The sequence below is a fragment of the Acromyrmex echinatior genome, chromosome 1 (genome assembly GCF_024713525.1).
Source record: "Acromyrmex echinatior isolate Ae372 chromosome 1, ASM2471352v2, whole genome shotgun sequence".
NCBI classification, from domain to species: domain Eukaryota; kingdom Metazoa; phylum Arthropoda; class Insecta; order Hymenoptera; family Formicidae; genus Acromyrmex; species Acromyrmex echinatior.
The window spans coordinates 18,657,098-18,678,297 of NC_141852.1; the positions used below are offsets into that span (position 1 = coordinate 18,657,098).

General features: G+C 38.7%; 1 protein-coding gene across 5 annotated transcripts in view; it reads right to left on the reverse strand.

The window, feature by feature from the left end:
• The window catches only part of sli (slit guidance ligand), a 354,258-nt gene extending 338,702 nt beyond the window's left edge, over nt 1-15,556 (reverse strand). For all 5 annotated transcript variants that reach the window (XM_011070696.2, XM_011070695.2, XM_087404862.1 and 2 more), the window contains exon 1: nt 14,208-15,556. In XM_011070696.2, coding sequence (XP_011068998.1) covers nt 14,208-14,500 — 293 coding nt within the window. In that variant the 5' untranslated portion in view covers nt 14,501-15,556. The remainder of the gene's footprint in view (nt 1-14,207) is intronic.
• Between the last annotated feature and the right edge of the window lie 5,644 nt (nt 15,557-21,200).

Consider the following 21,200-nt stretch of genomic DNA (forward strand, 5'->3'; position numbering starts at 1 on the left):
AGATATAATAACAACGATCATCGATGTGACGTCGATTATCATCCTTATCGTCGATCGCTGAAACGCCTCTCTCCCTCCTCAACATTCTGACGTTCGAGAAGATGCCGCGTCATTTCGGGTTGCGATATCGACGCGACGAAAACGCTCGTCGATGTCAGGATACCTGACGTTTTATCTGGTGCGTACCAACGGCGGGGTAGACATTTTTTTTTTCCCGTTGTCAAAAGGTCGTCCCGCTATAAGAGATGGTAATTTTCCCGAGGAAATGATATCACGAATGAGTGAAGCGCCGTTACCGATAAGACGTAAATACCGTGTCTCCCGTTGCTGCTCCCGGAGATACCCGACACAGAAGAATCGAGGTGTGTATCTCGCCGGCGAGACGTAATAGACAGACAGCGTGGTCCAGACTTTAATAGACCGCGGATGCGTTTTATTTCTTCCGCCTCGTGTTTTTTTTCCCTCTCGATATCTTCGCACTGCTCAGTCTCGTTCCATTATTTCTCAACTCCAACCACAGCTTTTTCGTATGGCTTTTCTCCCGTATGTCTCACTGTCGCTTCCGTTATATCCTATCACTTTTTTCCCCTCCTCCTCCTCCAACACGGTATGTCTCCGTCTCTTAGATTCGTAAAAGAAACAATAATGGTCTGCCGCGAAGAGAAACTGGTTTCGATTCTTCCTGTGTGTCGGCGAGGCATTCGATGGCATCCGCTTCATGCTCACAACACGTCCGCGTCGCCACGTTATGAAGGGGGATGGGGTGAATGGACGGAAAGAGAAGTCCTCGACCATCATAACTTAATCCGGGCTTACGACCAAATTCTTTAAGGATTGGTCGGCCCTCCGATGCCTCCGTGTTCACGATCAATCTCTCGTGAACGAAAGCGTCGCAAAATCTCTTTAATCCTCAACTTTAAGAGCATGATTGAGAATCGTGTTCGATGCTCTTTAAAAGTGAATCAATTTCGCGATGGCTGTAAGTCAGTATTAGTTACGGTTAGGAAGGAGACGTTCGACACAGCCGATTAACATCGGGCTTTTACGCGGTGAGATCAAAAACGCGTTATCACGATATTCGTATTATACATGACACATCGACCAAAAGTACGTTGTTCGTTAAGAGATTATTCCCATCGTGCAAAGATAGTAAGGCGCGATATGAAAATGCGCGTATGGTAATGCGACGTGTGTACAGTGCAATTGAAAGCGCGCCATTTAGCATCTCTTCGTCAAGTAACGACATAATGACACAGCCAGGTGAATCCTGTACCTCGTAAGAGATACATTAATAATCATTGAGCCGACTTTGAGAAGTCGACGAACGGATAATTCAATGTCAGTAGTAGGGGCACATATCAATCATATGTCACATTTTCTTTATCCTGATATTATGCCCTTTTCAGGTGAATTTAATATCTCGCACTTTAGGGCTGCTCTTACGTTTGACCGGTCCTCCGATCAATCACTTTCGATGATTCGGTTAATTGTGACACATCGACCGCTCGATGAATTGCCTGGCGACGGCCAAAGGCGGTAGGCGACGACCAAAAAGATCTCCAACGAAGCACCGTCACTTGTTTTGACAGACGCCAGAGATATACGAATGCATTTTGTTTGCTCATCTTTTCTTAGCCGACCCACTTCCCTTCGGTTCTCCATCATCGCGTTCCCTTCTCCTTGTTCGCTTTCAGTTCTTACGTCTGCCTTCTCTCCCTCTTCCTTTCCTTTCGACCTTCTTCAATTTCCTCCTCAGCTCATCACCCTCCGCGTGCATACACTTATTTTCTTTCTCGCCATTGCCCGGCATAAATCTTCTTCACGCTCTACGCCGAAGATTCGGCGCTCGCGTTTAGACTTTCAACGCGCGTACGAGTGCACCAAGATCTTGTTGATTGAAGTTGTCCTGGTATCCGAAGAAAAGGAGAGATCGTGTCACCACCGCTTCATCAACAATTTTCGTTACGTAATTTAATCGTGTTTACTTTTGTAGCATATGTAGTATATGTCCTATCGAGACAATCTATTGATGTAAAAAAAAAAAAAATCTTGCCTTTACAATTTTCATCATTAATGCAAAAATACCAAATTTTAATAAATATTTGTTGGAAGTTAGTTCTAAATAAATATTTACTAGGTACTTGTATATATTTATTTGATACAAAAACCATAAATTTAACTATCATTTTCTTTATTGAGTAAATATTTATTTATAAGTAAATGTTTTATTTAGTAGTAGTATTTAAAGAAAAATGTATCAAAATTTAGTAAACCTTTTTTCAGTGTAGTAAGCTGTTACAATTACCATTATCGTTGATATTAATATTATTTATTAAGAACCTACATAAGAACATACATAAGTTATTCTGCTGGTGTATCCCATGAATACAATATCACTATTCCAGTCCTTGTTATGCAGCTGGAGTAGCGAGAAATGCATTCATAATCAGCAGCATTTCGGTGAATGCATGTACGTCCGTTGGTTCCACAATAAAGACGCGATCGAGGTAATTGACACGGAATAAAAATCGAAGCAGCGTTGCACCGAGTCCGAATGTGCTCCCCCTTAATTCCCAAGATGCGGTTATACACGAATTTCATGTAGTATCGACTCCTGGAGTTACACGATTGTCAACCTGACGAAATTCGTATGACGATCCCCCCAGGTGTGCTCGTCGTGACTCTCGGTACGATCCACGAGAATAATAAAAGGTTCTCAGGACCATGGAGCATGGAATGGAGTTCCGAGCTCTCGGCGGGCGGTCGGTATTGTCCGAAAAATGTGGATCGGGATCAGAGAAAGCGGCAAGCGGCGCAATATAAATGTTAATGCTACTGGACTTGAAAAGGCAAGGATGCGGATCGCAGGGCGAGAAGGAAGTTTTAAAACGGCACGTCGAAAAGAAACGAAGACGTTGCGACTCGCGCTCCCGGATGCTGGCACGCCGGTATCCGCCCATCGGGAAAACCGCGAGGTAAGTACATGGAAATGTCTGTTATAGCGACGTTTTTATTTTTCACCTCGATTCCACCGTCCGCCTTCTCCTTATATCCAGCGTAGAGTTTTAAGGGCGAACTAAGAGTGAGCGAAGCCGTTCTTGAAATACGCTGTCACGCGTAGTGGAATGCACGCAGAAAAAGCAAAGCAAGAGTACCTCCGTGTAAGCTACATTTCTCTTTCTCCTCTTCTCCCTCCCCCCCCCCCGTCTCTCTACTCCGAGTGGGCTTGTAACGTGACGCTGTAATAAATTTTGGCGACCGAGGCAGCCGCAACAACGTTTTCGCCGCACTTGCGTAGCCGTTCCGCAGAAAAAGAATTCCCGGCGCGGCGGGTCGCGTACGCCAAGCATTCTCCTTTACCTTTACATCTCTTCCTCATCCGGTCGTTCCTTCATTCGAGGCCGCGCGGCACTTACGACCTTTCGAAGGTAGCGTCCACCCCCGCGCCCTTTTCATTTGCATGCGCCACGTGATTCATGTTTCTCGAAGCGGATGCGCTGTTTCGCCTCCCGGAGTGTAGGACATGATCCAAAAGTTCAGGGGCGTGTTCCATGGTGAAAACGCGACATGTCGTGTACCGTCCTATTTACCGTGTGGTTTCTCGCTCCTATCTATTATTTACGTTTGCGATGTCTGTAGGCGTATCGTCGAGATTTCAGGCATTCGAAAAATTCGTCCAATGTATCTTGAGAATTCTCAAGAATTCCGAGCGGGATAGGCATGGAAATTAAGGGCAGGACTGTGCGAATGTGCGCTGAAGAGGCGAATCCTCTCCTGACGGCCGGATTGTTACACAATATTAAACGAATACGCGAGAAGCTCGTGAGGAAATAAATGTCATTATGACAATAAAAAAAATTCTTTCTAAATCGTTTCATTTTCCGTAATATTATCTAAACCTAATCTAAAAATAATCTAAGAACTTTTTATGTGATAGTGATAAGATTTATTTTTCATTAAAAAATATTTTTTTCTATTTATTAAGACAAATTTTTTTCATTTTGATATAAATGTTGAAACAACATTCGCGATAAAAGTCATGAAATTAATATCAATGATAAAAGCATATTAAATATCTGTGAATGGAAATAATTTATTTAAAAAAATAAAATATTCCGTCATTAAGGATAACTTCGATTAGATCGTTCGACAATCCCACAAAATCATTCACTTTAAAGCCATCGTTGCCTTCAACAGGTTCTCCGATTGAAAATCCAAATCTACCGATCTCGACGACGTCTCCGCTTGAATGTGTGGAAGCCAACTGGAATTTCTATGGGCACATAATCCGCCGACAATGGGCGGCGTCTAAACGGAGATTTATCTATTGACAACGAAGACCCTATGCTTAGATCAACGTCGTTTGGGTAAATCGATCGTATAAGGTGCCTAAACCTTAATTCTGATTTATCGACAATCTAGCGCTGACTATGGCGAAAGTCTTCATCATCGGCGTAAATCGGTCGCAGCCGTATCGCCCAGCATTTATTAGCCCATTATTTTTAGGGTCTAATCTCTCATGATGACATTCAATCGCGATCTAGAATCGCCACTGACCTTTCCGAATTGTGGAATCTCAGAAATTGTTTCATTAAAGCAATGATAAAATTCACCTAAAATATTATTGTAAATATTATTTATAGACGCACATAAAGAGAAACACTTATTTATTAAATTACAGATTTTAAGTTTTTTAAGACAAGGATATCAAACGACAGGTTATATATTATTAAAATATGTAAATATATTTTTATATTAGAACAAAATCATTTTTAATTAGTTTATAAAATTTTAAAATAATTGAATGTAACTAATCGATGTACTGCAACCGATTTAAGCTAATAATCATTAAAAACAATTATATTTTTCTCAAAGTTTTTTTACCTTTTCTCTTTTTCTTCCTCCCTCGTTTCCCCCCCCCCCTCCCCCCTCTCTCTTTTTCTCGCTTTTTATCAATTATTATATCAATTCAGCACGAGAGTATAGTTATCCTTAAAGTTTCTCAGGATACCTAGATACAGGTTGTGAACTTGTAAAGCATTCCGTGGAACGGAAGACAGATGTGAAGTTTACCGCGGCAACCACCGAATTTTGGAAACGTGCCCGTGCATACGGGGACGCAGGGCGAATCCAATATTCTACAAATTCGGGAATACCGATTGTCAATGTACGGTCACGTGCTACATGTCTGCATCTACCTGCACATATGATAATTAATTCAAAAACCTCCAAAACTTACTGCAACCGCGAATACGCTTTGATATCCATACACGTGTAATCGACTCGAAAAGAATCCACACCGCTGCTCAACGGGGACGCTATTATGTCGAAAATGAAAAAGCAAGTCGTGAAATATAAAAAAGATGTAGGAATTCCTTTTACGAGTAATTCATTGTTTGATCTATGCGCCTTCTCTTTCAAAGAAAGCCATTAACTTTTGCATTTAGGATGAATCGATTTTCTCTTTATCACATGCTGCTATTAAAATATTTTTTTATAATTTTGATTACAATTTAATACACAACACATATAAATTACACGTAACAAGAATTAATTAATGTTATTATAAAAATTTGATATTTTTACTGTTTGTCAAAAAATAATTAGATATGAATAAAGAAAAGGAATAAAAAAATTTTTAACAAAAGATAAACGGCTTTGTAAAAGTTATATTAACGTTCTACATATTTTATAAATTAATTATTTATCAATAGTAATCTTTTTTGATATTTTGAAATTTTATGTATATACATCAATAAATTACCAAGCCCATATGAATATTGCATTTTAAAAGCTACAATTTCATAAATGAAATATAATATTAGGTATATTATATGAAGAAGAGACGTAACGAGCACACTTGAATTATTTCAAGCGACAAGAGTTTGATTGTACCAGGCGTAGAATACAGATGAAATATATTGTTAGAAGTGGTATTATATATTTTCGTGCAACGCAATAAAATGCAATAAAAATGTAATTTCCGTGGCCTCTCCACTTGATCTGAAAATAGATAGCCGCAATTTTTCACCGTGAGGGTGGTCAACGGGACAATATCTGATGGAAAGTCGAAGGTGTGTAAGATCCGACAACGTGAAAAAATGCAGCCAACCCTTTCCCAAATAATTCTTTGTTTGACCTGCGCACTTTCACGTCCGGGAAAACCATTAATTCCGCTGTCAGAATGGATCGAGCAGAACCAGGTAGAAAATCGTTACGCCCAGACATATCGACACCCTTCCTGAATTCCGATAGAAGCTGCACAACGTCTAATGGAAGTTTCGCGGATTTCGATGGAAAGTGCACCCCCTATATATACGTTCAATGCAGACAATAATGAAAAAGAGCGTACTCAGAATGTGAGAAGAAGTCACGTATGAATACGCCATATCGATTCTCTCATACATTATGCAACACGAGAATAATGTTCATACATAACTTAACATGAACATAATTTTTTCTTAAATAAATATAAATTATAAATTTCTTAAAAATCATTACAAAAAAATAATGTATTAATTAAGAAGGTGAAATATTTGCCAATTTAATACCTATATATATCTGAATTATTAAACTAACTTTTACCATTAAAATTAAAGAGAATGCAACACAATATAGTAATTTACAAACTCGCGGTTTCCAATTCGAACTTATCATGTATTCACCACGGGAACCGACATATACTTTTCGCAGATACTGTACCCCGCAGCAAGGCGCCGCCGGTATACTAATTACAATATATCTCGATCGATCCACACTGTAATCGGCCGTAATTGTTGTTGGAGTGATGATTAATTGTTGGGAGCCGATGCGTACACCAGTCAGCGCGTTACGCACGACAGGTTGGTGTGTCATTATAAATAATCATACAAATCATTTCACTGGCACCTCGTTTATCATTGAGTTAATTATCGATGGTTAAATTAATTATAATGTTGATGGACTCTGACAGCTAGACAGGAGTTCACTAACGGATCTTCGTCAACTTGGTGTATTTTGGGAAGCCGTCTGTCGCCAGTTAATTAATTGAAACGACAGAATACTGATCGTATCCGGACGGATTCGGGGCGTGAAATGTAAGGTTAAAAGCATTTTTCGAAAATTTCAAGGTCTTGAAATGTCTCGATAGTTTGGAAGTTTTCACAAGTTGTCAAAGTTTCGAAAATCCTTCTGAGTTTCCAGGTCTTTGAAAATCTCGGCAAAGTTGAAAGGTAGTTAAAGGAACGTCGTGAAAGGAACGTATAATATTTTGCGAGATCATTATTTGTTCAAACGCAGTGCATAATTCATTTAACATTTGCAATAATTGTTAATTATTAATTGCAATATTTTAACTTTTTTAAAAAAATTAGAAAACTTTTTTAAGAAAATTAATTAAAGATAACTAGTTAAAGATACATTAGCTTTGTAGATAAATTTATACAAATTATGATTTACAATATGTAGTATTTAAATATATAAACTACGTACTTTGTAAAGTATTGCCAATATTGAAATAATACATGATTTGTTTAAATGTAATTTTGATATTGTTTCGTGCTAAAGTGGGATTACTCGAAATAAATCAACCGTATCAACGAGCGCGCCTTTCACAGAATTAAGAAAAATTTCACGCCTTGAATAGAAGATCTTCCGTCCACATTTACATAAATATTCAGCCGGAATCTCGGTATATGGCGTATTTTTAACACCGCGCCGCGCGAAGTTGGCCCGCTCGTCCCGGCGAACTTGGCGGAACGTTATTGCATTTTATATTTCGCGGGTCTAAGGATGCACGCCCGAGTCGGCCAACTCTACTTTTTCGCGTATGAGTCTAAATTAAGGTACGTGAGGGATTCGCCCGAAGGTGCTGTAAAATATTCGCGGCAATCCCCGCACCGCGTTGCCCATCCCTCCCCCCCGGACTGCGGCAGCAAAACGCCGCAACCCCTACTATCTTCACTACATGCTGTTACTATATACTACGACATATCTACTGGTATTATGCGCGATGTCGGTGAGGTAACCCAAATAACTACGTGATGGAAACCACCAAGTGCGTTTTCTGAACACGGTACCTTGTCGCTCCGTTTCAAAATTGCTGGCTGGTTATAAATGATTTTGTGGGCGATCTCTCTCTCTCTCTCTCTCTCTTTGAGTGTGTGTGTATGTGTGTGTGTGTGTGTGTCTCTGTTCTTCATGTGGCGGAAAGGCCAACGCGCGAACGTCAAAACGAAAATATTTGTGTAACCCTCGGCGCGACGTGATCTCATCGTAACTCCCCTAGCAGAGCGATATTGTAAAGTACAGGGTTACGTATCCGACGATTCTACTGTATATATACTTCCGCGACCGTCTCGAGAATGTTATTTCGCATCCGTTGAAAGTTCCAAAATTGAATTGGTGTAAATTTTTCGTTAAATTGATTATATTGCGAAAATTTTTATATTTGAGATAGATAGATGAGAGAAATATGTTTTTAAATACGTAGATTAGATTGTTCAATTTAAGTTTTGTGATTATATGAGTTTTAATTTTTAATTTGCATAAAATATAAGCATTCGTATAATATTATACTACTCTTAAATTTATAATCACGAAATTATGAATTATTCTTAATCATTTCTATAGGTCGCCACTGCTCCTATTCAATATACCGTTAATTTAATTAAAACAATAAGTTGTTTAAGTTAAACAATTTAACTTAAACAACTGTATTAAATTTAATTAATTATTTACTAAATGGATACATTAACATGGACAATGTATTTACTTTGAAATTAATCAATGAAATGGATTGATTTACATTTTGACATACATGGAAGTTAAAAATAACAAAATGTTGTTTAACTTAAGAGATTGGATTGCCATTGTTCCTTTGATATCTAACAGAGCTGCTATTTTTGCATGAAAATTTTAGAATACAATTTTATGTTAAAGAATCATAAACAGGAGAGTTGCAAGATAAACAGAAACATAGCAATCTGACTTCCTTGCCTTTAATTTACCACCGAGAGAAATAGAATATTATTATTGAATCGCGGTACTATTGAACCTGTATATCACTTTCCCACATTTCCCATTCCGTGTAGCGCGTAAAGCGAGTACGGTAGTTTCACGCCATTCGAGCAACTATGCGGATCGCTGCATTGCACTCGAGGAATCTGAAGGGAACTGACTACATATCTTACCCGATTTCACACGTCGCGAAACATGGGATTGCGCATAAAAAATCTAATTAAAACCATTGATCGTCACGAAGGTCACCGACTTCAACATCTGCTGGCAATACGCGACCAGACTGAAAAAAGGATGCATGCTTGGAATTTTCTAATTAAGTTAGAGGGCGTACCACCTTCATTTCGCGAATTTCCCTCGCTTCTTTACGTTTGAAATCACAGAGAAAAAAGCGCAGAATTATGATTTTAACTTTTCGATTGAAGAATATCACGAAAATTGAGAAGATTTTTTTTTTTATTTTGTTGAGCTCCGTAAAAAAATGATTTTTACTAAAATAATTGCTATACTATCAGATTTTTTTTCTAGATATAATGGAATGCTACACGAGTTTTCCAACGATATATTCTAAACGATTAATCTTTCAAACATTTTGTTGCTAAATTAAAATATGGCAAAAATGAAATTCAGACATTACTTTTTCATCCAGTTCTTATATTAATAGACTTTTTATATTTTTTTTAAATCTACAACTTCAATAACGAGTAATTACAAATATTACGATATAATACATATAATATTATAATATCACAAATAAATTGTTACAGGTTTTTTAATCAATTTGTAAAAAATGAATATATGACGTATTTGAACGAGTAGTAGTACTGCATTATTAGCAGCTCTACTATAAAATCGTAATTGAGAGGTGTATACATGTGTGTGCATGTGTGCTCGACAAAAAATATTTTCCGCAATTGCGTAAACAATGAAGCACCCTACTAATGGAAATATGTTCGGCGAGCGAACATAAAGATACCGGTAAAAAACTAACTCCAAAACGTTTGAAAAATGTAAATACCAGAAGCGAAGGTGGATTAACAAAACAACTATCACGTGTCGACTCCAATATTTACTGCAATGTATTGTAGCTACAAGTCGTGAATGCATACCAGAATGTAACTAAATGTAGGACGTTTGTAAAATGAACGTTAGTTCATTGAATGTTAGTTGGAACATCGTATCGGGGCCTTGCCCAAACACTCAGCTTGCGTCGGCAGATGTTTAGCTTGCCGTATATACTGTTTACATAGCTTAATCGAAAAATCATAAGTGCGGGCGGTACCAGTAGATGTACGACTATTATACAACGGCGTTCTCCACTCGTGGAAGCAGAACGGCTTTGCCGGAAGCAAAGTGTGGCGTCGACTTCCATCCCCTATTTATTTGTGAATTTTTTATTACTATTTTTGGTACAAGAAAAAATATGTTGCGTTTACCGTCTGTGTGTGTACGTTATTTCATTGAAAAATTGAACGTAAAACTAGCAATGAGAGAAATTTTATGTTTACTTTTAACAGTGAAAATGAAATCAGAATAGAATCAGTAAGTGCAAATTTTGTGATGTAATTATTTAGCAATATTTCTTTAAAATTAAAATTTTTTTCAAAATCCTTCCTTTATAAATAAAATACAATAGAAGATAAATAAATATATATGGCACACATATGAGTTGGAAAATATTATATTATATTGCAGAAAGAAATATATTTTTTTTGGACTTTTAAAAATTTATTAAAAAGCTCTTTGTTATCAACATAATATACACCTATTACTGATTTCAATTAATAATAAATTTTGCATGATGTTATCAGCAAACATTATCTATAATAACATATTTCATGATAGATTATTATAGAAAGTCCTGTTAACGTGATGTAGGATAATTGCGAATTTAACGCGATATCAAGATAATTTAATTCGACACGTAATATTGAATATATGTGTGTGTGTATATATATATATATATATATATATATATATATATATATATATATATATATATACATCGATGCATGTACTACCAGAATCTTCTGCAACCATAGATTGTATACATCGAAGTTCAGAACCGTCTCTGGAGATTCATTCAAACTACTGATAGCGAGGTATGGCTGGTAGTGACACCAATCAATGTACTCTCATGTATAACACGAGAACGTTTAACCATCCGCAGGCTACGGATTTAGATAGGGTTAACTATGAAGAGGGAAATCTAGTTGCTTGGATCCCTAATTATCCCAAGATCGACTCACTGCGGGTGAACAGGTATAAACAGTGATTTTCAGTTAGACAGTGATCAAAGTGAGCTATCTATATCGCCTGGGACGAAACATCTCCCACAGTTAATGATTTTATACGGACGTTTATTACAGCTTCAACTAACACAAATTGAAAAATATTAAATATGAAAAATATTAAACGTCTATTTTTTTTTCGTTTTGATAAACGCGCATAAAAATCTTTTTAAACAAAATGACATTTATTATGCCAATTTTTCGGTTGATATATGAAATTTTAATAAAATTTGTTAATTTGGTTTTAATAATAAAGTTGTTAAATATTAATTCAAAAAATTTAAACATAAACAGCATTATATTTCCGCCTTCATTTCGTTGAGTTATTTCTATTCACCGTCCTTCCAATCTTTTCGCTCGACATGTATCCGTAGCTTTACTTTATACATTATCAATCACGTCACTTTCATGCAAGCGTATTGACTGTAGTCATTAATCTCATTTCAAGCGCTTGCTAGTATCGATCGTAAGTAGCGATATCATGCATTCTCGATAGATTTAAATGGAAAGAGAGAGAGAGAGAGAGAGAGAGAGAGAGAGAGAGAGAGGGGGGGGGGTAAAGTAATTTTACATAACTTTCTCCAACGCGTTTTGCACGTTCTTATATATTAATTGAAATTATGGTGTTTATCCATGCCTCGATATTTGGATGTTGCAGGTTTATAAAAATTATACGCGAGAAATATAAAACGCGGCATATCTGCGCGACGCATCTGCACCAAATGTATATATCGTGCAAATTATATTGGTATCGACCCGGCGGTTTCAGCAGATTTTGAAGCACGCACGTGTACCTATGCGACAAAGTACAGCTGTATATCCACGAGTACCGTCCGGCGAATAAAAACGCGCTAATATTTAACATCAATATCGTACGCACAGTTTAACGCGATGCGCAGCACAACGACGCTCGATTTGAAGTTGTAAATTCAATTTGCAGGCGAGACACGCGCGCGTATATTCTTTGAGATACGAGCAGTTCGTGCTTACAAGACATAATGAATTTCGTAGCCCGCGCCAACATTAGGCGCCCATAATCCCGCGTAAAAAGACGTCGTCGGCCCGACAGAACTTCGTGTTTCGAGTTGATGGTATTTTCATAATGGGGGCCATCGTACGACACCGTATCCCACAACAAGTTACCGTCGATATATTTCGAGGATTTAATTATTTCTGGTATCTCCGTCGTTCGCTCGTGGCATATTAATCATATGCAAATCAAAGGTCATTAATATGTCTACGTTAAATATAGATACAGATTTATTAAAATATGATTCAGAAATTGACCATTCGAAAGAAAGTAAAGCTAAATGGATAAAGTCAGACATAACGTGATATCTTAAAACGCAATTGATTTTAAATCGCCTATATATATAATAGATATATGCTATAAACACGCGGATGCGCATAAAAATTCATATACTTATTAAATATTTACTCAGGTTTTATTATATTACTATTTAATATTGATCGTGATATTGTAATATTTTAACAAAAGTATACAATACTAAAAAAAAAAAAATAAATAGGATTTCTCGCAAATTGTGTAATATTGCATCGGTAAATAAAGATTCTATAAAGAGTTAATACATAATTTCAATAAATGTCGGAGCTTTTATTTGAATTGTGCAGATTGCGTAAAGCAAAAACAAAGTACGTTCATTCGGCAACTCTTGACAATATCGCTTATCCGAAAAATCGTGATATTTCTCGTCGAATCAATACACCGACACATTATTGCGCGCAATATGCGGATATGTGCGATACTGTAATATTCGAGACAGTATTATTGGTAAAAACGAGCACCGCAATATCTCTGAGAATTCTCTGAGAAAACGTAAGACATTCTTTATGCTTCCTTCTATTGCTGGCTGTAATGTATATTATTGCGCTGTCTCCGTTTTTATTGCGTTACCTTCTGCCCCGTTGGCAGCAAGAACGCGCAGTTGTTAAACGGTCGTTACTTCAGCATCTCGATTCGATAAAAATATGCAAATATTGCAACATTCGAGACGACTCCGCCGTTAAATTTTTCGCGGCGTTCGTCTTTCGTTGAATCTGGCTCACTTAAGTACGCGTATAAATACGCGAATGAGAAGCTTATCATATCACGGCAATGCTGGCGTTCGTTATGCGGCGGTAGTTTTACAAAAAAAGGCGATATGAATTGTTTCCTGAAGGAATGGGCCACGAATAACAAAGTGAACGCTGAAACTACATGGGCAAACCGATTTTCATCGCCGCGTGAATTGTTCGATCGGCGATACTTCGAAGCAGACTCTCTCGAGTAAACACGAATCTAGATTTCTCGTTGATTTATTGATAAATCGAAAATATTTGTTACCACTGCAACGGTTCGCGTCATGTTGTATATCGAGTACGGAAAACATGAATGTTGAAAAGCGTCAATTACGTAGCTGTGACATGTGCGCCCTGTCACGTATGAATATGCTTTTTACGATCGCAAAGAGATATTTTGCCATTCACGTGACTAATTCCCACCCATTTTGTGCGTCGAACTAATCCTTGAAAAGTTAAATAAGAAGCTACTCCTCTCACTTGAAATTTTTCAAGCGCTAATTCTGCTGGCGGTTGAAATCGTTAACGAGTTCTCTCGGAACTAAATAACTGTAGTTACGCAAGTCAGACCTTCGGTTAACTTTGCTACGCGATTACAGCACTGGCGCTCCAACTGTATAATGTCGTAATTGTAACTAAGATACAGTTTAGATACTGCTTCCCTTCACGAAATAGTGTTTCAAAGCATTATTTTTTCCATTTAGACAATACATGTTTAAATGCACTCATCATAGTAATACAACCATAATAACAATTATGCGTTACATATTTCAGTAATATATATTATGTTGCAATTGTTTAATTATGTTGCATATTCAAAATTAGCATTTAACTACTTACAGTTTTTCCGCGATGAGCAGGCTCGCCAGGTCACCAGGAATCTGCGTGAGTTCACGATGAGAACAATCGACCTCCTGTCCGCCGCACGTGCACGCCCAAGGACATCTAACGCCATTCAAATCGTCCATCGTACCCGTCATACTACCGAGGCCGAAGTTACCGATCCCGGTGCCATGCGAAGCACCGCCACCAAGTACGGATAATATCAACAAAAGTCCCCAGGCGCAAAGCACGGAACCGCAGCTGACGCCAAGCAGGCGCAGCGACCAGGCGGGTGTCATGGCACGCGCCATCGCCAAGACCTTGCGATTGATATCCTTCACGGCGCGATTCGGACCGTCGAGGAGTCTGGCAATGCTGCCGACGCGGCTCTTGGGCAGAATATTGTCTGGATTGTGCAGATCGAAGCAGTGCGGTTCACCGCCGGCGAACTGACCACCAACGCCGATACCCGTGTAAACGTAACTAGGTCCGGCCGGTTCCAGATAGGAAGTTATCTCTTGACCCTCCGCGGGAGGACAACCGAGAATGCGAACTGGACGAAGTATTGGGTCTTGTTCTAATCGTACGATGGCGTTCGGATCGTGGAACCTCAGATGCCGATGTTCTGGTCTCTCCGTCGACTTTCCTCTGGAGCAGTCCCGCCGGCGATCATGAACACGACAGGGTCGACTTCGGTTTACGTCTCTTCGACAGGGTGGCTCCGTGTGGGCTCGCGCTACGTGGCAGGACACTCTGTGCCGATGTGCCGCGCAGATTCTTCTCGTCGGTTGCTCGTCGTCGTTATCGTTATCCTCGTCCAACGTCTTCCTCGAACGCTTTGAGCGCGCGTCGGAATTGTCGCCGGTCGATTGTAGCTCCAAGGCTGCGCCGTTGAATCCCTCCGGATGATGTTTGTAATGTATCAAGATCGGGATGTGTACGTGATCGTCGATTGCCGACACTATGGGGCTTTGTGACCGCTTGATCTTGCTTCCGGTCCTTTCATCAAGTTCTATGCGTTCATTGGTGGGTCCCAGTCCGGTGTCCACTGCGGCCAGATCTGAACCAAAGACGATACTAAGCTCCTGCGTCTCGTTTGATCGGATGTATTCGCCCTCTTGCTGGTTAGGTCTTGATGGTTGCTCGTAGATTAGACCATCCAGCGGGCCCTTTCGGGGGCCGTTTCCGTGGCCCCCTTCCTCACCACTCGCTGGCCCCTCCAACGAGTTGTTATCCACCACTAACGACACCACCCGTTCCTGCGCATCCTTGGGTATAGCTCTCACTGACTTTATCTTGATGCTGGTCTTCGGCCAAGGCTCTACCGTACCCAAACGGGTACGTGACTCGTGCCGGGGAACGATTTTCTACCAATACCTCGCGGTATGTCGACAACCATTTACTGCTTCGAATAGTGCTGGTGATATTACGCGTCAGATCGATTTCAGTCCGATGTGCTTTCACCAACGACTGGTTGGGCGATAAATACACGGTGGAATTATGCGCTAGACGAGACAAGTATGCCAATATATCTTCAGCGGATAAAGAGTAATCAGTGAGATTGAAATGATTGTTTCTATACAGACATTATTAACGTCAAAGATTCGTTCGAATGTATCGACGAAATGGCCAAGAAGTTGGTACGGGGAAGAGGCATCACCTGTAACAAAGAATATATCACAATTAAAGATCTATATAAAAATGGATCTATATGGAAAAAAAATTCAAGATTGATCTTGTAGTCTTGTATAAATTAAAGAATAATTTATAGCTATAAATTGTTTTTATTTCTTTATATATTAAAATGTTATTTAACAGAAAGATATAATTTATACTACATATATGATATAATAATCTATCTTTTTAACTCCTACACTATGACTTATATAAGTGACCAGTTATGATATCATTAGATGTTTCGCAGGTAGGTTCGCAAGACACGATACAAGTATAGTATGCAAAATAAGTGAATGTCTTGCGTTCAATCGTAATAAACGGGAAATAGTGGAAACTATTCCTGATATACACAAATACAAAACGGAGAAAAAGTGTCCTTTGTGGGCGCACATGGTGCACCTCGTGCAGACCAAAGAAAGCGGAGATTCAAATGGCGTTCGCAGTTATAAAACGAAGAAACTCGCTGGTGCAATATCGGAAGTACGAGAAAAATATGCTACCGAAGCACAATCAAGGGGCTCAGATGCATTCCATGCACGGCCGCCAGAATTTCGAGGCATATTGGAATTTTTCTCTGACATTTCCCGAGGTTCTTGTGCTTTCCTTCTCAACCCCTCCTTTCCTTCTTCCTACCGCCCACACGCGGTTCCTATGCGAAGAAACGTGCCTTGAACACGCTTACGCGGTGTCCCATATACACGTTTCTATCGTGTAAGTGCTTCTCTAGTGCGTTCCTGCGATTCATCTCTACCTGCGGACACCTGAAAATAGAATACGGCCGGGAGAGAGATTCTGTCGCGGGAGAAAGAAACGCTCCGGTGCCGCTATGAAGCTTTTAAAATTAGATCCCAGATATGCAGACGAAAGAAATCACTCGCTTGTAATAAACGTCTGCTGAGGGATACGATAGAAAAAGAAATTACGACCGGAAGTGGCTACAATAAAGCAAACTTGAGAGTTTAGAATCGAATAAATTTAGAATGGGACTCTATATAAATATTGTAATTTACGATAAACATTTTAGAATATATTCTTAATCATTACTATAAATTATGAATAATGTAATGTGCTTTTATGTATATATGCAAATAACGTTGTTTATTATTATTTCGAAGGTAATAAAAGTATAAGAAAAGAGCATAGACTGAGTGACTAATCGTATCAATATTCCCACGCTACGAATTTATTGCAGTACAACCTGTCATCTATTAATACGTCGACATCCTCCAGCGAAAGAGGAAAAGAAGTCTGCTACTGGCCCTCATTGTACATTAAAATTCGCAGAAAATCTAATATTCGCTTCGAGAACGCGGACAGGGATCGATAATTCGATTAGCAGTAGTAGCTACCGTCTACGATGGATGCTTCCACCTACCCTCTTCATCTCCCGTCTCACTCCTCTCCTCTCAATCATCCAACGTCGAGTACGGTTAAAGTAGCTGGCCTCGATAGGGTGTGTACACTACGCACGTATAATATTCTCGAGCACTTTCCTACAGATAATATCGCCCCAAAAGCCTCTGATGTCGAAGTTAAGGTGGCAGGGGGGGGGGGGGGTGGCGCCAACCCGGTTTGAATGCGACACAAGCAACGCGATCGCTCTTGATGGATAGACAGACGCAAAAGAGAAGAGAATTCCTTGTCCCTCCAACCCACGTTCTCGTCGGCCTTGCCCGTCGCGGCTGTGCCGCATTAATTAATGTTGTTAGCGCATATTAATTGAAGCAAAGTAGCGCGTCGATAAATGGGAGCCAGCAGGTTGAAATCTTTTTCTTGCGTCTCGTCGTACATATGCGCTCTCCAATGACTCGCAGATCGTGCAAAAGGAAAGCAACGTCAACGAACGAGACGGCGAAAAATCAATTTACGCCTCCCCCCTCTTATACTTTACGGAAACTTAATTTATTCGCGATGTACGATGACTTAATTTATTCGCGATGATCGATAACTAATAATATTATGCTCATGAACGTGCAGCTGTGATATATTACAACAGAGACTAACTAACTTTGTTTTATCTTTTAAAATAAGCGTACGACTAGATCTGTCAACGCGTTCGAATGCTCAACGTGATTATACTTCAAATGTTGTACTTGTAAATTGAGCACTTGTGACTCGCAAGTATAACATGATTTAAAATACGTTTAGTCATATGGGACACATCGAGAACGATGCTAAAGTATATGTAGTTGACAAACGGTCGTTTATTTGCGCAACGCATTAAAGCTTCTAAAAATCGTAGACATACGTTAGCCGAACGCGTACATCCCTCGCGTTTCAAGGGAGGGGGATCAATATTGACAAAAGTTCGGGACTGTCGCGACCCTCCGAAATGTCTGCTCTTGGGATATCTCGCGGTGTAAAACGAGAAAATAAGGTACGAAGCATATGCTACATCCTGCAAAGAAATTCAACGGACAAACATAATAATCCTATGGATAGAGTATACAATGTTATCCTTGCAAACAATTCGTCAAACAATGAACATTATATGTTACGAATGACTAAATTGATATTTAATCTTACGATAAATTTAAGGTGAAAATAAGCATGTAAAATAATATAATGTATATATCGTATATAATATTATTTTCTTTTCTTTATATGTAATATAGCAATTAATTGTAAGTATAAAAATATACTTAATATAATTTGCATGCGTGAATATTAAATTTACATCGGGTTTAATAATGTAAATTGTAAATACCAGAATGTATAGAGTCAAATACAGGGTGGGCCATCTATTGGTACGTTTTTAAAAATGCGATCAAATGAGCATACATTGATATTTTTTATTAATTTTTTTTTTGTTGTGAAGCTAAAAGTATCCGCGTCAAGAATGAAAAACGATTTCGTTCATGTGGCTCCCTCTACTGGCCTTACAGTATGCCATTCGGTCACCCCAATTATTAATGACATTTTGGACTACCTCGGCGCCAATTTCACTCAAAACAGTCGTAATATAATGTCATCCACTAACATCCCTTTCTCACGAACTTTCCTCACCAATTTGCGTATAGCTCCTTCGGTGGGTGCTCTATCACGACCCATATTTCTTTTCAAAATTCGTACAGTTTCGGCGACACAGCACTGACTTTGAAAATAAGTTTTTAAAATTTCAAAACGCTCTTCAAGAGAAAACATGTTGTTTCGTGCCGCGGACGGTATGACTAATAAACTGTCAAAATTTCGGGTCTGTAGCTCGTTCGGTGTTGCCATACGACGAAATTCAAAAACGTACCAATAGATGGCCCACCCTGTATAAATAATTTACTTTATTGATAGATAATATCACATCAATTAATTCAAAATAACTAATTATATTTTTATGATATGTCTCCTTAATCTGACATCAATTTTTATTTATAAAATTATAATAATGTAAAGATTGTCATATATTTAAGTTAAAATATGCATTTAAGAATTAATAAAAATTTATGAATCAGAAAATTTCTACCTAGAAACGCATATTTTCTTTAACGTAAGATTGCACTTATTTACCATTCGGAACAGACCCGTTCTTTCCAGACCCTATGAATGATGTCTGTAGGTAAAAGTGCACCCAATTTCCATTGAAATCGAAATATCGTGCAGCACGATTGTATCGAAGACTCGCGTTTGTTCGGCAAGTATTTTCCGTTCAAGAAAGAAACGCGCACATTTTTTAACACGACATAGACGCTCGCGTTGTCTGCGATACTTCGTATCGTCGGCTTTACGAGATTTCGTGTAGAAGTAGGGACAATATTACTTTGTCGCTTAGACATGACGAATGTATGATACGTACACGTCCATGAGAGTAGTAGCAAATCCCTTTGAGAAGAAAAAGGGGCCGAGCAAACCAGAAACGATTCAGAAAGAGCCAATACAACTGACTCCGGAATATTACGTTTCTATTGAAATATATTTGTAAGCCACTTCGGAAGACAATTTTGTCTGTAGGATATGGATGTAGACAGGTGGATAGAGATATTCCTGCAGGGCGGATCGTTATAGCACGCGAAGGGAAGTGACTATGGTGCTGGTAGTAGCTATATAAAAAAAAGGGGGAGAAAAGCTCGTTTATCCTAGCTGTGCCTGTTTACGGCTAGGATTGCTTTTTCCATGGATATTATACATGAGATTCTAATCAAAACTTCATGTCTACAAAATTATGTTTCTCATAATTTTTAATTATATTTCGTTATAATGTTTTATAGAGCCTTAAATTGCATCATTATATATATCCCTGTCTCTCGGTAGCGAAAGTTACACTCTACTTTCTAATAATTTATTTCAAGAAAAACAAATATTTGACCTTCTGCAAATATACCGATACTTATCCAAGCGAAAATCGATATTTCACGCAAGTCCAACATGTCATCACTAATTCTTGACACTTCCTAAGCAAATATTTGAAACGCTTCTATTCTATAGCATTCCTTGTTTTCAACAAGTTCATAAAGACTTGGATCCTTTCGCCACTACTCAATAACAAAACGATGACATTATCGTGAACGGCGCATACATACAGCTTCACTTTTCTCAATATTTCCGCGTTTTATCTCTTGCGAGTTTCTTCGGTAAGCGGATCTGTGTCCTACGAACTGGAGAAATTCGACGACTTTTCGTGAAAAACCTCCAAGACGTAGTTTGCTTTGGAACAGGAGATGTTTGGCTAACATGTGTGCCTAATGGCCCGTGCAAAATGGATTTTTAAGGTCTTTCTTTTAAGATGCGCGCACGAACATCCATTGAAAAAGAATGTCGCGGCGCATCGTGCGATCGATCGAAAATCGATGTTTGCTTATTTATAACAGTGACCGGGATTGTGATACGTGTCGACAACATTAAAAAATAATCATCGATAACAATGATATTCCAGCAAAATTTATTAGATATTTGGAGATTAATAAGTTGCCGCGTGGACGGTAAAATAAAATAATAGATTGTGAAAAATTGATGCGATCAAGGAATAAATAATCCATAAAAAAATCTCCTAAGAAAATGATAATTATATCTGTTTGTCAAGCTGTAATGTTTTTGTTTGTGTCAAGCTACTTCTTTTGTATACTACATATTCGTCCTGAGATGCTTACAGATATTGCATGCTACACATGCGACGTAGACGTTTGAAGAACCGCGCGTGAGGAAACGCTCGTATGCCCTCTTAAAGCTTTTACAGATCACAGTAAGAGAGTGAGAAGGGAGGACCCTCGGATATATTAGGTTTCCCAGTGCGGTTTTCAACCACCCACTCGATCGGTTGATCGGTCGACTTTACCCCGGGGAAATCACACTAGATACGAATTGGAAGCTACCCCACCTTTCTGCTTCAAACCACCCCTTCCTTTT